Source organism: Ostrinia nubilalis, chromosome 23 (genome assembly GCF_963855985.1).
Source record: "Ostrinia nubilalis chromosome 23, ilOstNubi1.1, whole genome shotgun sequence".
In the NCBI taxonomy this organism is placed as follows: domain Eukaryota; kingdom Metazoa; phylum Arthropoda; class Insecta; order Lepidoptera; family Crambidae; genus Ostrinia; species Ostrinia nubilalis.
This window is the reverse complement of record NC_087110.1, coordinates 1,018,377-1,032,793: the sequence shown is the minus strand read 5'-3', so window position 1 is coordinate 1,032,793 and position 14,417 is coordinate 1,018,377. Positions and strand designations below refer to the sequence as shown.

At 36.3% G+C, this 14,417-nt stretch overlaps 3 protein-coding genes across 3 annotated transcripts in view; 1 reads left to right on the top strand and 2 right to left on the bottom strand.

The window, feature by feature from the left end:
- Positions 1-2,925, top strand: part of LOC135083188 (cleavage and polyadenylation specificity factor subunit 1) — a 42,047-nt gene extending 39,122 nt beyond the window's left edge. The window contains exons 30-31 of the mRNA XM_063977924.1: positions 1,474-1,579; positions 2,778-2,925. Of these exons, the coding sequence (XP_063833994.1) occupies positions 1,474-1,579; positions 2,778-2,858 (187 nt within the window). The 3' untranslated portion in view covers positions 2,859-2,925. The remainder of the gene's footprint in view (positions 1-1,473; positions 1,580-2,777) is intronic.
- Positions 2,926-4,922: 1,997 nt separating this feature from the next.
- On the bottom strand, positions 4,923-12,976 carry LOC135083326 (autophagy-related protein 13 homolog). The gene is made up of 2 exons (XM_063978061.1): positions 12,667-12,976; positions 4,923-9,794 (listed from the first exon to the last, which is right to left on the bottom strand). The coding sequence occupies exon 2, from the start codon at positions 9,642-9,644 to the stop codon at positions 8,382-8,384; it is 1,263 nt and encodes a 420-aa protein (XP_063834131.1). The 5' UTR covers positions 9,645-9,794; positions 12,667-12,976; the 3' UTR covers positions 4,923-8,381.
- Positions 9,697-13,454, bottom strand: LOC135083187 (MIP18 family protein galla-1). The gene is made up of 3 exons (XM_063977922.1): positions 13,385-13,454; positions 13,039-13,302; positions 9,697-9,794 (listed from the first exon to the last, which is right to left on the bottom strand). The coding sequence occupies exons 1-3, from the start codon at positions 13,452-13,454 to the stop codon at positions 9,697-9,699; spliced, it is 432 nt and encodes a 143-aa protein (XP_063833992.1).
- Positions 13,455-14,417: the final 963 nt, after the last annotated feature.

Genomic DNA, 14,417 nt, shown 5'->3' with positions numbered 1-14,417 from the left:
GGGGACGTAGAACTAAAGCCTGGTCCGTGAGCACGTAGAATCCCGTCCAATGACCCCAAGCTACCCATCCTTATCGCTCGCGCGTAATTATATTGCTGTCGCGACTGTGCGACGGGCGGCAGCGTGTGTGAGCGCGACAGCAACATAATTACGTGCGAGCGACAAGGATGGGCAGCTTGGGGTCATTGGACGGGATTCTACGTGCTCACGGACCGGGCTTTAGCTATAAAAATCTATTCTATGTATTTTTGTAAATTGTTCAACGTAATATGTATTTTGCTGTGAATATTTTGAATTTGAATTATTTGTCAGGACATAAAACTACACTCGACATCAAATAAATCGCACCTCCCGCGACAAGGACTTTAAACCGTATGCATCCTCACTTCCCACCAATATTGGCACCATTTAAAAGCCCAATTTTTTACCCCAAAAATGTGTCTTTAGAAGGATCCAGAGTCACTTCTTCAAAAAATAGGTAGTTACGCTTGAGCCAACTTTTATGCCTATAAAACTGTTAAGTTGGGATTAATCGCTATCCATCTGTTAAAGAGAACACGTGTGATCATTATTTGGTTTTATAACCATAAAATTTGGTCTAATTGATCCCAGAGGTGAGCCCAAAGTGAGGTCTTTTTTCAAGTCACATTTATGGTATATGATAATCATTCATTTAGAAATTAAATGTGTATTTATTTACAATAGAGGAAGAAGAGACAAAACTAAGCTCTATTTACCACCCGCGAGACTTCAATTGTATTTTCATAATGTGTACTGCAATGCAATAAAATTATATAACAAGCTCCCTCCTAATATCAGAAATATGACATTATGTACATTTAAATATAAATTAAGGAATTGGCTAATTAAAGAATGTTTTTATACTGTTAATGAATTTTTAGACATGAATATTTTATATGACTTCAATGATTGATTGACGACTAATGAGGAAAAATATTACCATACAATATTGTGATAAACTGAGTATTTTGGTGGTGGTTAACTAATGAAATGTACCTATTATAAAAAATAATAATATACCCATGTAATATTTAATTAATGATAAAATATAATATGAATGATTTCTATAATTATGTATACCTACTTAATGCTATAATGTAAATATTTCTACGCCACAAGTGGCAGAAGGTGCTGAACCCGTTGTTATTTAATATCTTGTTATGTTACCACTTTCTAAGAAATAAATGTTTTTGATTTGATTTTGATTTGATTTGATTTGATTTAAGGATATTTATTGGGCTTTCAAATAACACCAATATTGTTGGGGCACCATGATTGTGTCAGAAGAAAATCTTTAAAGTTCGCGTCGCGGAAGGTGCGGTTTATTTGATGTTGAGTGTAGTTACCTTCACAAATCCTGCTGATCTGCTCCAGACTGTTTCATCTACTATTCTCACACAATGCACTATTACTTTCCATGCCAAAATAAATAATAATCTGTCTGTCTCTTAGCACATACAAATCGGCGCGCAAGCAAGGCGGCGGCGTGGCGCGCGGTGTACTGGATGGAGAACTCGTGGCGCTATTCCCGATCATGCCCATCGCTGAGCAACACGACGTGAGTACTTCTGATCTGTTCTGTACTGGGAGAATCGAGACGTAGTGTTGACGCATAATCGATAATAATTAAATCAAAAACAATAAATCCTATATCGATTTATTATTTGATTGGTAAAAAATAACCGATTAAGGCCCGATTCGACCAAACTTTTATCCGAGAATAACTTCTGGTATAACCAGGCCTGTTCATCTCCGCGAGTTTACATCAAAAATAAAACAAGCACTATGGCACCCTACAAGATTACTATTCGACAAGGCCTCACACACGAGCGAGTATTGACTCACGCACGCGTATTCTATGTATGATGAAAAAAAAAATGGTGTACTAAACACTGTGCAATATTTAACTGCCTAAATAATAATAAAAACACAGCCTGTAGACACTGAGAGGTAAATAAGTGGTTAATATTATTCATGATAATTCATGCTTAATCATAATGTATTTCCTCCGCCATTTTCTGCAGTTTGGCACCTCACGTCACACATCATTTTACCGAAGTCAGCCCTATAGCTTCGGCGAAATACCGATCACTGACGTTTGTCAACAAAATTTAATGGTGCTTGACACTTGAGACAAGCTTAATTACACCATATTGTTAATGACATTGAGCATACATTTTTTTAAATACCTTCGCGATGTAAAACTTCTGTACGAAGTACTTATTATTATTCTATGGTATAACTGGCACATTGACAATTTCAGTATGGCAAATATGTCAAAATGTCGAATAAGTGACAATTTATTCTGATATTAATATTTACTCTTTTTTGGTCGAATCCACCCTTAATTGCAATATTTGACCTAAACAAACATATTTACACACACTGCAATGGAATAAAAGCTTGTAATAATCATCACTTTCAATCAAGTGAAGAGAGTTAGAGCTTCTCGTCAACCGTTGTGGTTGAAAATACAATCGTACTGATTACTTCAACAATTTTTGAGACATCTATTTAATCGAAAGTCCTATCGAAAAATCGATTATTCGGCAACACTATTCTATCGAGACCATAATTTTCATCAGCCCCTTTTTACTTCAATCATTTCCATCTCAACTACTTACTCGTATGATCAGTCTAACATTTTTGAACTTACTCTTTGAACTTACTCTTCCGAGTTCCAAGATCAATTCCCTCCGCACTGTAATAGTGGCACTTAATATAGAAATATCTAAAGATGTTTTCTTTTATTACAGATTGCAAAGAAAATAGGTACAAAAGTAGAGGAGATAGCGGCTGATCTCTACGAAATAGACCGACTGACAGCGCACTTCTAAAGTAATATTAATTTGTACATATTAATTAAATGTATTTTAAGTTAAATTCTAAGATTATGAAACTGAACGTTGTTTTATTTCAGCCATGAAAATGCACTTTTTTCAAAACTCTTTTTGTGAAACAGAAAACTAACTTTTCGTCAAGCAAGTAACGTCCTAATGCCGTGGGCATGAGGTACAATTTATTATTATTTGTCTCAATAGATTATTGTCTTAAAATAATTGATCTTTCCACCTTTATTTATTTATTTGGTAGCCCAGCCAGACTAAATCCAAAGCTACAGAAAAGAAAATTAACTACACTCGCGAGCAAAAATATGGAATCACCCCATTTATTTCGAGCGCTCACAAAAGCTAAATGACTAATAGAAGACAAATAAAAATGGTACCATTTTAAAGGTAATATTATAAACTTTAAATTGATACCACAGATACATACATAGTCATTCAGTTCTTAATATTGCTCGGACCAAAACACAAGGTGGTGATTCCATACTTTTGCTCGTAAGTATAGTAAAGATATCAACAAGAAAATTCACATTACCTAAAGTGTCTTACAGTATCTACCTACTGCCTACCTCGAAATGAAAGAACCTCAGATCATAGAAAGAGAATAGATATGAAGTCGCGCGTAACTACAACGAGAACCAGTGTCCCCACATTTCCCCCACCACAGCTCCCACACACACATTCAACCGTGTTAAAACAAAGCGACTGAGAGTCCACGACAACATGTGCAACCGGCTTAAAAGTGCTGTGATTGGCCAGAAGGCGTGCCTTATGGCCAATCAATGGCCGCGTGACGTGACGCACACTTAGAAAACGCTAGTGAGAGAACAAAGATAAAATGGAGTCGACAATATATCGATACTTTAAATCGCTAGGGGCAAGGCTCGAAACTGGTTTCACAAAATGCTTATGTATGAAAACCTTTTTATTATTATACGTTATTATTAACTACTATCACGCATTTATTTTTTAATTATGGCGATCTGCGTACCGCGTATGTTTATCAAAAATAATGCCTATATTAGGCTTTCAACTAGCTCTTATAGTAATTACATAGTTGACCGTTACTAATTACTTCAACTGTTATTTTTTTTTTTTTTGTAAAATCTTATAATCTCAAGTAACACATCATTTTTTATTTTAAAATTACAAAATAGAAAATTATAATTTACTTCTATTTATCGATAATAGGAAACCGCATTAGAACACGAGCACGGCACTATGTTACGACCGGCACATGCGGCCGTACTGTGTATTTTCCCACGACAGTGGATATCGGAAGAAATTAAATACATTGCGCAGTAGTTGAGCATGACATAAAGTGGTTGCTAACTAAATCGTCAATGTACAAGCGTGTTAGAATTTTTATCACCATTGATTTCGATATCGCAGTAACTGTTACGGCACTGAATTCGTTCGTAAAAATGTTTAGTTTTTTTTATTTATAAGCAAAATACCAATGGATTTGCAATACTTACATGTAGTAAATGACTCCATTGTTCCTGTAGTTCTTCGTTTCACTTGTTTTATTGCACGTAACGACGCATTATCCAAAATATCGGAGAACATTTCCTTAGTACGACTGAATCGCGACTAACCTAGCTACGCGGCCGATGTTCGTTTCTGGGCATATCGCGGAGACACGCGCCACGCCCCCGTTTCACATCTATTCCCTTCTATGATCTGAGGAAAGAACCTATTAGCCTACTGCCAAAAATAATTGGCGAGTTAGTTGTACACACAGCATCAAATAAGTTCGTGACACCCAAAGTAGCCAAAAAGTTCGTAAGTCTTTATTACATTTGGAGTAATATTGTGTTTGTCAACTTTTTGACCGCTTTGGGTGTCTCGAACTAATGGACTGTACCAGTCCATTCGGTTTAGTCTCAGAATTTCCAATTAGCAAAATATCAAGTGGTTGCAAAATGTCAGTCTCAAAATGTCTAAGTCGCAAAACGTCCAAGTTGCGAAATGTCCAAGTCTTAAAAGTTCAGTTTTTTCATAATTTCTTAAGAAAGAATTCATGGTACGATTCTCATAATGAAAAAAAATCAATTAAACCAAGATATTTATTTGGATCATCTACAAAACATGAGCAAAATATTTTACACATCTAAAAACTAAATCCAAACAATTAAATAGATAAATCACATTTAAACGTTACCAGAAATCAAATTCAAAGATTATTACATCGTTCAAATTTAATTTCTGGTAACAACTAAAGTTCTACGTTTTAAGGAATGAATATTTCAAACGTTATTTTCGTGATTCTGATTATTATATGTTATTTTAAGTTTCTATAACATAAACTAGGGGAACGGGTATATTTTGTAAACATTGCATTGGATTATAAGTCCATTTATAGTGACGTCTATCTTTGTATTGCCATAAGAAATCTATGGTAATTACGGGTTTTGATCGTATAAAATCTAATTTATTATTATTATTCATGTAATTTTAGACAGTACACATACTAAAGACTAAAGAGAGCTTAAAAGTAACGACATAATATTTTTAATTTCCCCCATCTATGCTATAGAAAATAGAAATATAAAACCTCGTAGAACTTACTGTTTTGTACATCGAATAGGAATAAAAAGATACAATTAAATAGCAAGTGAATGCATCCATACAAATATTGTATAACATTATCATCGGAGTAACATTAGTAAAATTTTGCAATATCTACACTTCGAATAGATAGTATAGGCCGTTACACATTATAAAACTACGTAGTTACGTGTTTGCCACTTACTCTGTAACTTTGATATTTATTTTATACAGGGGACCATTTAGAAATTGTGCTACACCATTAAATAAACATTTGTAAATTTTCCTATTTTATCAGACGAAGTCTGATATACGGCTGGTCACCGGCTGTGTGCTATTAGCCTAAAACAATATATATAGCCTGACCAGGAACATAAAAACCCTCGCCATGTTGCGGAAAACTAATGGTACTAATTTCTTTTAATGGCAACAGTAACTGAAAACTTCATTGACATGTCACCTTGCATGTCAGTCTATTGCTGTCAAAGTGTAAACAAACTTTATTTTAAATGTGCGCAATTGATTTTGTGAATTAAATTGCTAAAATATTTTTATAGTCGTGAAAGAAAAGTGGTTCACAATGTGTTAAAGTATTTGTCGAAGAGAAATACTAAGGGTTCGGACAATATTTTCATTGAATAATGTTTCCGACAAAGGTTGTCAAATTGACTGACATGTTTATCGTATAGTACAGTCCACTATGAAAATTAGCTGTGGTTTGTTTCAACTACCTATTTTAAAGTTTTTTGTCACTTTCTAAGTGTTGAATTTTATGGAATTGGGAAAGAAGTACCGAGTTTGAAGCGTTCATGAGCAGACATTGCAGTTGAATATTCAAGTTCTGAATTTGATTATTGACGAATAATAAAATAAATCCTACTAACTCGATTGATGGTTTCATTTAATTTATTTAAACCAGGTTACCTATAATAATATTTTTTCGTAAATTTATGAAAATATCAAATTAGCCCGTAATCCAGAATCCTGATACATAAAGTTAGCCTATTAATTTAACACAGGTACGACTGTACTCAGTGTTGCACTATCAAATGCAATTGACGCGCCTCTATGCCAGGGTTTTTATGTTCCTGGTCAGGCTATACCGATTCTTCAATCGCTCTTCTCCCTTATTATTCCTTCTAAATTGGTATTCAGTCAGCATCAAGGTCCTGACACCCCAAAATGACCAAAAAGGTGGACAAAACAACCTTATTATTATGTAAACCCTTGAAAAGGAGGCTGACAATAGTGACTGAGTTTCTTGCGCTGCTTCTTCTCAGCACTGGCCCATTTATTGTCCCGAAGTAGTGGTAGGGTTAATATTGGGACGTGTAAAAGTGCTTTTTAAAAGCCTATTTGCAATGAGTTTTATTCCAATGTAACAAAGACGTGTTGCGAACTTTTTGGCTGCTTTGGGTCAACTATTTGACGCTGACTGTACCATCCTCAGTTACCAGTTTCTTTGACAATTTTGTGAGACAAATACGTAGTACATACATATACTTTAGTTAGAAGGAGCGACACCAAACCGGTACTAATATTATTCTCACCAAAACTATCTAACCTGCATAATTTATAAATGGACCCAATGATAATATTACATACTAGCTTTCCGCCCGCGGCTTCGCCCGCGTGGAATTTTGTCTGTCACAGAAAAACTTTATCGCGCGCGTCCCTGTTTCAAAAACCGGGATAAAAACTATCCTATGTTCTTTCCCGGGACTCAAACTATCTCTATGCCAAATTTCATCAAAATCGGTTGCGAGGTTTAAGCGGGAAAGCGTAACAGACAGACAGACAGACAGAGTTACTTTCGCATTTATAATATTATAGTTGGGATAGTTGGGAAAAACACATTCCAACCAGCCACAGAGTTCCTCAGCTTATACCAAATGGATCGCCATCTTGTACAATCACAATAAAAGAAATATAAAATATTCAGTACAACTGCATAGTGTAAGTAAAAGTAGAAATAAAGCATTTTTCACACTGGATGCGGCCTGCGGTCGAGTCTTGCATGGACATTTGCGACAATATTTGTGTCGTACGCCCCCACTGGCGATAAATTGGTATGTAGTTTTCTTAGCCTTTTCTCATTTGTCACCAGTGGTGAGAAAGCCTGTAGCTACAACTGAGAAAGTATGTGTTATACGTCGCCACTAGTGACAATCAGGATTATTTTTCCCATTTATCCTCAGTGTCAATACAAAACGCATACAGATTGACGATGTTGTTCATACATTCATACATGTTGCGGGCTGCGTTCATTTTGACCCGACCTTATAATGCATCCAGGGTGGTAAATTGTTAAGTGAACAAAACAGTGCTAATACAATCCATTTCAAATTCGAGTGGTAATCTAAGACAGTCATTCCATTATATCCATAACAATTCAGTCTTAAACCGTTTCGCAGGCATCTCAAACCTTTTCTTCAATATGATTTTCATTGCAAAAAATGTATACCAAAAAAACTCATATTAAATATCATCAGACAAACGTCTAGTCATTCAGAAACAAGGAAAATGTAGAAATAATTAAATTTTTATAAGAAAATAACTTCGTTTGGCATAAACAAGTGTACTTTGAATGTGGACACCACCAAGCAGTTGATATACTTTTTATGATTTGTCGAAACTTCATTTCTCTATTGTTTTTCACAGAATTAATATAAATATACAGGTTTATGACGTCACTTTCATTGGAAATAACGAACCATTAATGATTTCCTATAAAGTCATTTAGAAAACCAACTTTTTACAACATTTTCTAATGATACTTGGAATTAATTATGAGTGGTGTCTACATCCCTATCAAGAAAAACTGGTTTTAAGTATCTAAAACAAATTTTACTACCTTCAAAATTAACTTAAAATTTTGTATAGAAAACACAGTCACAGAATATGGAAATACAAATCTATAGTACAATAAACGTCATATTGAAAATGTCCACCGCCCATTGATCCCTAATTGCCGCCCCATTCTGCCGACTTGCACATATCCTCCAACAGCTGGTCAAATTCCAGGACAGAACTTTCGTACAGCTCCAGATCCTTAGACAAATCCTCACTCAGCATCTCGACTTCTTCTTTCAAAGAGTCGTCATCCCTAGCCTTTGGGATTATATCCTCGGTCAGTTTCAGATGCGGAGCGTTGAAGAAATCCTTGTAAAACTCCGCCAACTCCCTTATAGGATGATTATCGGCGAACGGAAAACAAAGGAGCTTCAATGGAGGTTCGTGCTCGTTCCGAAAACCCGAAAACTTTTTCGGAGGCGACTCGAAAGAGGTCGGACTTTTGGATAACATTGTGACGTCCAACTCCTGGGTGCTTTTAGACTCCACTGGGATGTCTTGAACAGGACTTTTTGGCTTGACGTGGACCCTGAATTTAGGGACGGGAAACTTCTCAAGAAAATCTTCAAAAGCCCGTCGGACTACCTCTTCATCTGTGAACGCAGCAAGACGCAACGGTTTGTTCAAATCCACAGGCTTCAATGGCTTGAACTCTTTCTCTTTCACCTCTTTCTTCTTCTTGGACTCGAAAATCACGTGCTTGGGGCTCAGCTCAAAATGGTCACTTTTCAGCAACAAAGTCTTGTCCTTTTCTTTTTTGTTTGGTGATATGGAAAAATTTGTGCGGTACACGACTGAGAAGCCAATCCCTCCTAAAGGCGTCTTCAGCAATCCCGCTTGGACCTTCTTCACATGTTCTCCCAGAGCCTTCGTCTTAGGCTCTCCATTGTAGACTCTGTAGAAAATAGTGAATGATTCAGTTCTTTGTTTTCTGGACAAATGATATGCGGGTGTAATTCTGGTTGTGGTAATGAGAGACTTCAAAAGAATGCCCATTCTGAAGTACACGGTGTTCATAGCCTTCAACGAGGTGTCGAATTGAGTTTCGTCCAGTTCCAGAGTCCACAATTCAAGTACCATCTCGTCGCCATCTTCGGTTTGGACTGAAATTTCGACGTGGAGCTGAGACCGAATTGTTTCCAGCACTCTGTCTGATGGCAGAGCATTCTTTGTGGCTTGGTTCACTTCTGGAGAGTCAGGTATTTGGAGGTTGAACCAATCGGAATCCTGCGTCGTCGGTTTAGAGTTCGGTTCAATCTTAACACCTTTGCGCGACTCCACTATCACTTGCACACCTTTATAAGCTAGGAACTTTGTAAACTTTGTGAATTCGTTTTTGTCGCTTATATTTGAGAATGCCACGTCGGGCGCCATTTTTATAGAACTATGTACAGATATACAGAAACAGTTTGTGTTGATGTACGATTTACTCCTCGTCAGCTATGCAGTTCTCGACCAGGTTGCTTAGATTGGGGTTCTCCATTGCAGCCGCAATCCGCTCCTTGTCGTTGATCTGCTTGTTAACTGTAACAAAACGGAAATAACGTTGAATTCTTAGCTACAGTAACAGCAGTAATACCTTTTAAGTACATTCTCCGCAATAGTCAAAACTGGCGTAATTATCAGTTGCGTCAGAGAAACTATGGCGCGTAAGCTAAACGTCACCTTATTAACCTAGTTTTTAAATGGTTAAGTTACGAAGTGTCCACCGAAGCGTTACAAATAAATAACTTAACAAAACGTTTTAACTGTGCTAATTGTGAAGAGCTGAACAGGCCAGCCACATTATTTGGCCCTACACACCTAAATTATTCAAGATCCAAGTCATCACCCAGTAGACACCCCAAGAAAACACCATTAGACAAGTACAAGTAGTGCCAAAATTAAATGTTGGTCTTTGATAAATTTTTGGAGACCATAAACTATCTGGGAGATGGGACAAACCTTTGCCCAACAGGTGAAACACATTGTAAACAAAACACTTTGAAACTCACGTATCAATAGCGTACACTGCGCTTTATTAAGTAGGTATTATAATATTGGCTATTCCAGAAAAAATACACTACTATCTTATTTGCTGACCTCCCATCACCAATGCCATGTAATATCGGTCACCACACCAGACAAGGTTTTTATTTGTTATAATTACCACGCTGATAAGATGTTTATTGTAACAGTATTGATTAGTAATTAATTATGGGTACAAAATATTTTACGTTATCACTTGATTTTTGCTGTGCATTGGAAATAACTAAAGTAAAAACTGGGTCAGTAAAGTAATGGGTCAATAAATAGTTTGTATCAGACAAATCATTAGGTACCTATATGTAGTGGTGTTGTTTTATAAGTAACTAGCTTACCGCCCACGGCTTCGCCCGCGTGGAATTTTGTCTGTCACAGAAAAACTATGGTGCGCGTCCCTGTTTCATAACCGGGATAAAAACTATCCTATGTCCTTTCCCGGGACTCAAACTATCTCTGTGCCAAATTACATCAAAATCAATTCAGTGGTTGATAGCAAGACAGAGTTACTTTCGCACTTATAATATTAGTATAGAAGTATAGACTAGTAATTTGGCATCATTATTATTATTTCTATTCAATATTGTGACACTACTGCCAGGCCTGTTCATCTCCGCGAGTTTACATCGAAAACAAAACACGCACGATGGCCCACCTACAGGATACTATTCGACAAGGCCTCACATACGAGCGAACATTGACTCACGCACGCGTATTCTTGTTTTGATGGAAGAAAATGGTGTACTAAATACTGTGCAGTATTTAACTGCCTAAATAATAATAAAAACACAGAATGTACTTTTTTAAGTTGCCTCAAGACTAGGGTTGCCAGGTCCAAAATCACAAAAGCCGGACTTTGTGCTTCATTTGGCCGGACATTTTATCCTAAAAGCCGGACATGTGACGAGGGTGCAATTAGTGTCAGCTCATGAGTGAGTACTATCATCACCGGTTGCTATCAAACATCCTGATGCGTGCGCTTCTTCATATGATTCTGTGGCTCGACTTTCACCAGGCGCGACAACCAAATAAAAAGCCTAACAAAAGCCGGACAGGCCGGACAAGGCAATATTTGGCCGGACAAGTCCCTAAAAAGCCAAACATGTCCGGCTAAAGCCGGACGCCTGGCAACCCTACTCAAGACACTGAGAGGTAAATAAGTAGTTAATATTATTCATGATAATTCATGCTAAATCATGTTTTTCCTCCGCCATTTTCCGCAGTTTGGCACCTCACGTCACATCATTTTATCGAAGTCAGCCCTATAGCTTCGGCGCAGTGCCGATCACTGACGTTTGTCAACAAAATGGTGCTTGACTCTTGAGACAGGCTAAATTACACCATATTGTTAATGACATTGAGCATACATTTTTTTAAATACCTTCGCGAAGTAAAACTTCTGTACGTAGTACTTATTATTATTCTGTGCTACTGCCAACTGATCATTATTAACCAATTAATTCCTATCTGGTTTCTAATCATTAAAATATTCGCAAGAAACTTACAAAACAAATATTGTAAGCTTAATGATGTGTGAAGAATGTAGTGATTAGAAATCAATTAAGTTAATGATTAGCATCAATTAGTTTTTTTCTACTTAATGTTGCTTTAAAATAGATTTAGTGACTGGAGACAGCAAATAGGTGAAAATACGACATAAAAATCTATGACGGAAGCGCATTTAAACTAGTTATCCAGTAATTCATAAATTCAAACATCCAATGTGGATTAATAAAAAATGTACAATAAACAAAAGATAATCGTGGTTAATAATGATAATGAAGGAGATAAGGTAAGGAACATTTATGGATAAGGATATTCAGTGGTATTTTCCCACAAGACTTACACACAGACAAGCTGAAGAATTAATCTTCATCTTCAACGACACAATAAATGTCTGCTTTTGAATCAGTATTAATATGTTGATTCATTAATATTTTTCTTTAAGCTACCTTCCTTAACAGATGCATCAACTTTTTATTATAAACAAGTTAGTAGAGGTCACACAAATGCATTTTAATTTGAGATATTATTTTGATACTTATCATAAATTGTGAATTATAATATACCAAAAGTAACTAACTAGTGCTTTTACAGGAAGGACAGTAAAATATTCATTCTACACATACATAAAAATACCATGTACGCTTTTTTATTGAAAATAACTATTAAATTAATCAAATATGCAATATCAGGAACATAAGTAAACTATAATTAGATTTATAGCAAAATGTGTTATTTTCAAACAACTAAGTCATATCATATCAGATTTATTGTTATGTAAATAATGTACGTCAATGTGATATAATGGCAGTTAGTTACCCTAACAAATTGATAACCTACATGTTTATTTTAAGTTAATGTTAATTCTTACCAGAAGAAATGAACTCCATAAGAAAATAAGATTTTATGATAAAAAAACCTTTAAAACACTAAAATATTTAAATACCCATTTTAGCACTGTTACATCTTCATAAAACACTACATAACAACACAAGCACTCACAACATTCAATAAAAGGCATTCTACCTGCAGCCAACTTATTATACAACCAGAAGTTAAACAAAAACAATGAGCCACAAAAACCTTCTTTGTTGTCATGTGTTATTAAACTGTGCCAAACAAACACTTATTATGAATACCAATTACATTCTATTCAATGGAATGCAGTGTATAACTTCACAACAAGCGAGCTAATCAAATCGCCCGCATCTGATATCGCGAATATTATGCTATTATTACTCACTTTCATCCTCAGTAGTGTGGGCTCCTTTCTTGATATAAATATCCAGTTTGACAGGATGGTGCAGCGAACGTTGTATTTTTATCCTTATGCACAACCCGATAAGCGTCGCCAGCGAACAATGGGGTACTGTGGGATTATATTCCACTCTCACCACGGGAACTTTGTCCGCCGTCGGCTCTTTCACAAAAATCCCGTCCTCGTAAACGACCTTTAGATCCTCGAGAGTACTCGGCTTTTCCGGGTCCCGAATGGTCCGCAAAAAGTCTAAAACACCACAACACCGGTTACAATCACAGAAAAATAGTCCAAAGCGTCCAAAACAACACAAAATCCAGTCAAAACAAACCGTAGATCGTCTCTCTCAAGTCGTTCTCATCTCTGTAGCCCAGCTCTTGTAAGGTCGCACTTTTGTCCATATAAGCAGGTTTAGCAAGTTCCACCGGAGGCGCAGAAGTATTATTTAACGAGAGTTTAGAGAAAAAAGATATCATAGCGTTCTGATTAAACTTTGACCACAAAAATAGCGGATTCCAGAACCAATTAATTGGCGGCCATGTTTGTTGTTTTTCTCTCTTGTCATGTCACCTTCAATCTGTCACATGAACGAATAACGATACGTATGGTTGGTTATGCGCTAACGTTAATCGTTATTTAACGTTAAAATTATTTTCCTCTGCCTGTTGTGTTGATGCATAGAGTTATTCAAGATCAAGAAGATGAACCCATGCCTAGCATATTAATTTATTTCACAGAGGCCAAAGCTAGAAGTAAGTAGCTTTTCAATTCAATGATACTTCTAAAGTACCTATCAATACAGAAGAAGTTCAACAGTCCGTGTTCCCCATAGAGGAATTAACGACTCGATGGTGTTCCCTCACATAAAGGTGCTGCAGGAGAGCCTAGCAAACCCGTTTGAAAGAAACCTCATACCTACCACCTACGATTATGGCAAACGTGATGGAAACAAGAGCCATAGAAAAGAACGAAAGAAAATATTTTAGGACTCTTTTTCTCGTATGTTACTAGCTGCTAGTTTACATATAAATGCATTGCGTATAGGTATTTGTTCAAATCAGGTTGCACAGGCCTACACTCTCTCAAATTACTTTGTTGGTCCTAAAGGCGAGTGGGAGAGAATGCCTAATTATAGGATAAGTTCGCCTTTTGTAACTAGAGTAAGGATAAAATTGCTGTTATCAGTCAGTACCCTGAGCACGAAAAACTTGAATCGTAATCGCACCTGTTCACGGTGGATCGAAATGGCATTAAAGTGGACATAGGGATTTTTTCCGGAAAATCGAATTTTAAAAATTGCCAATCGATAGTCCTTTGCTCACTCATCACGACATGTCATATCACATTTTTCTCTAAACCTGATA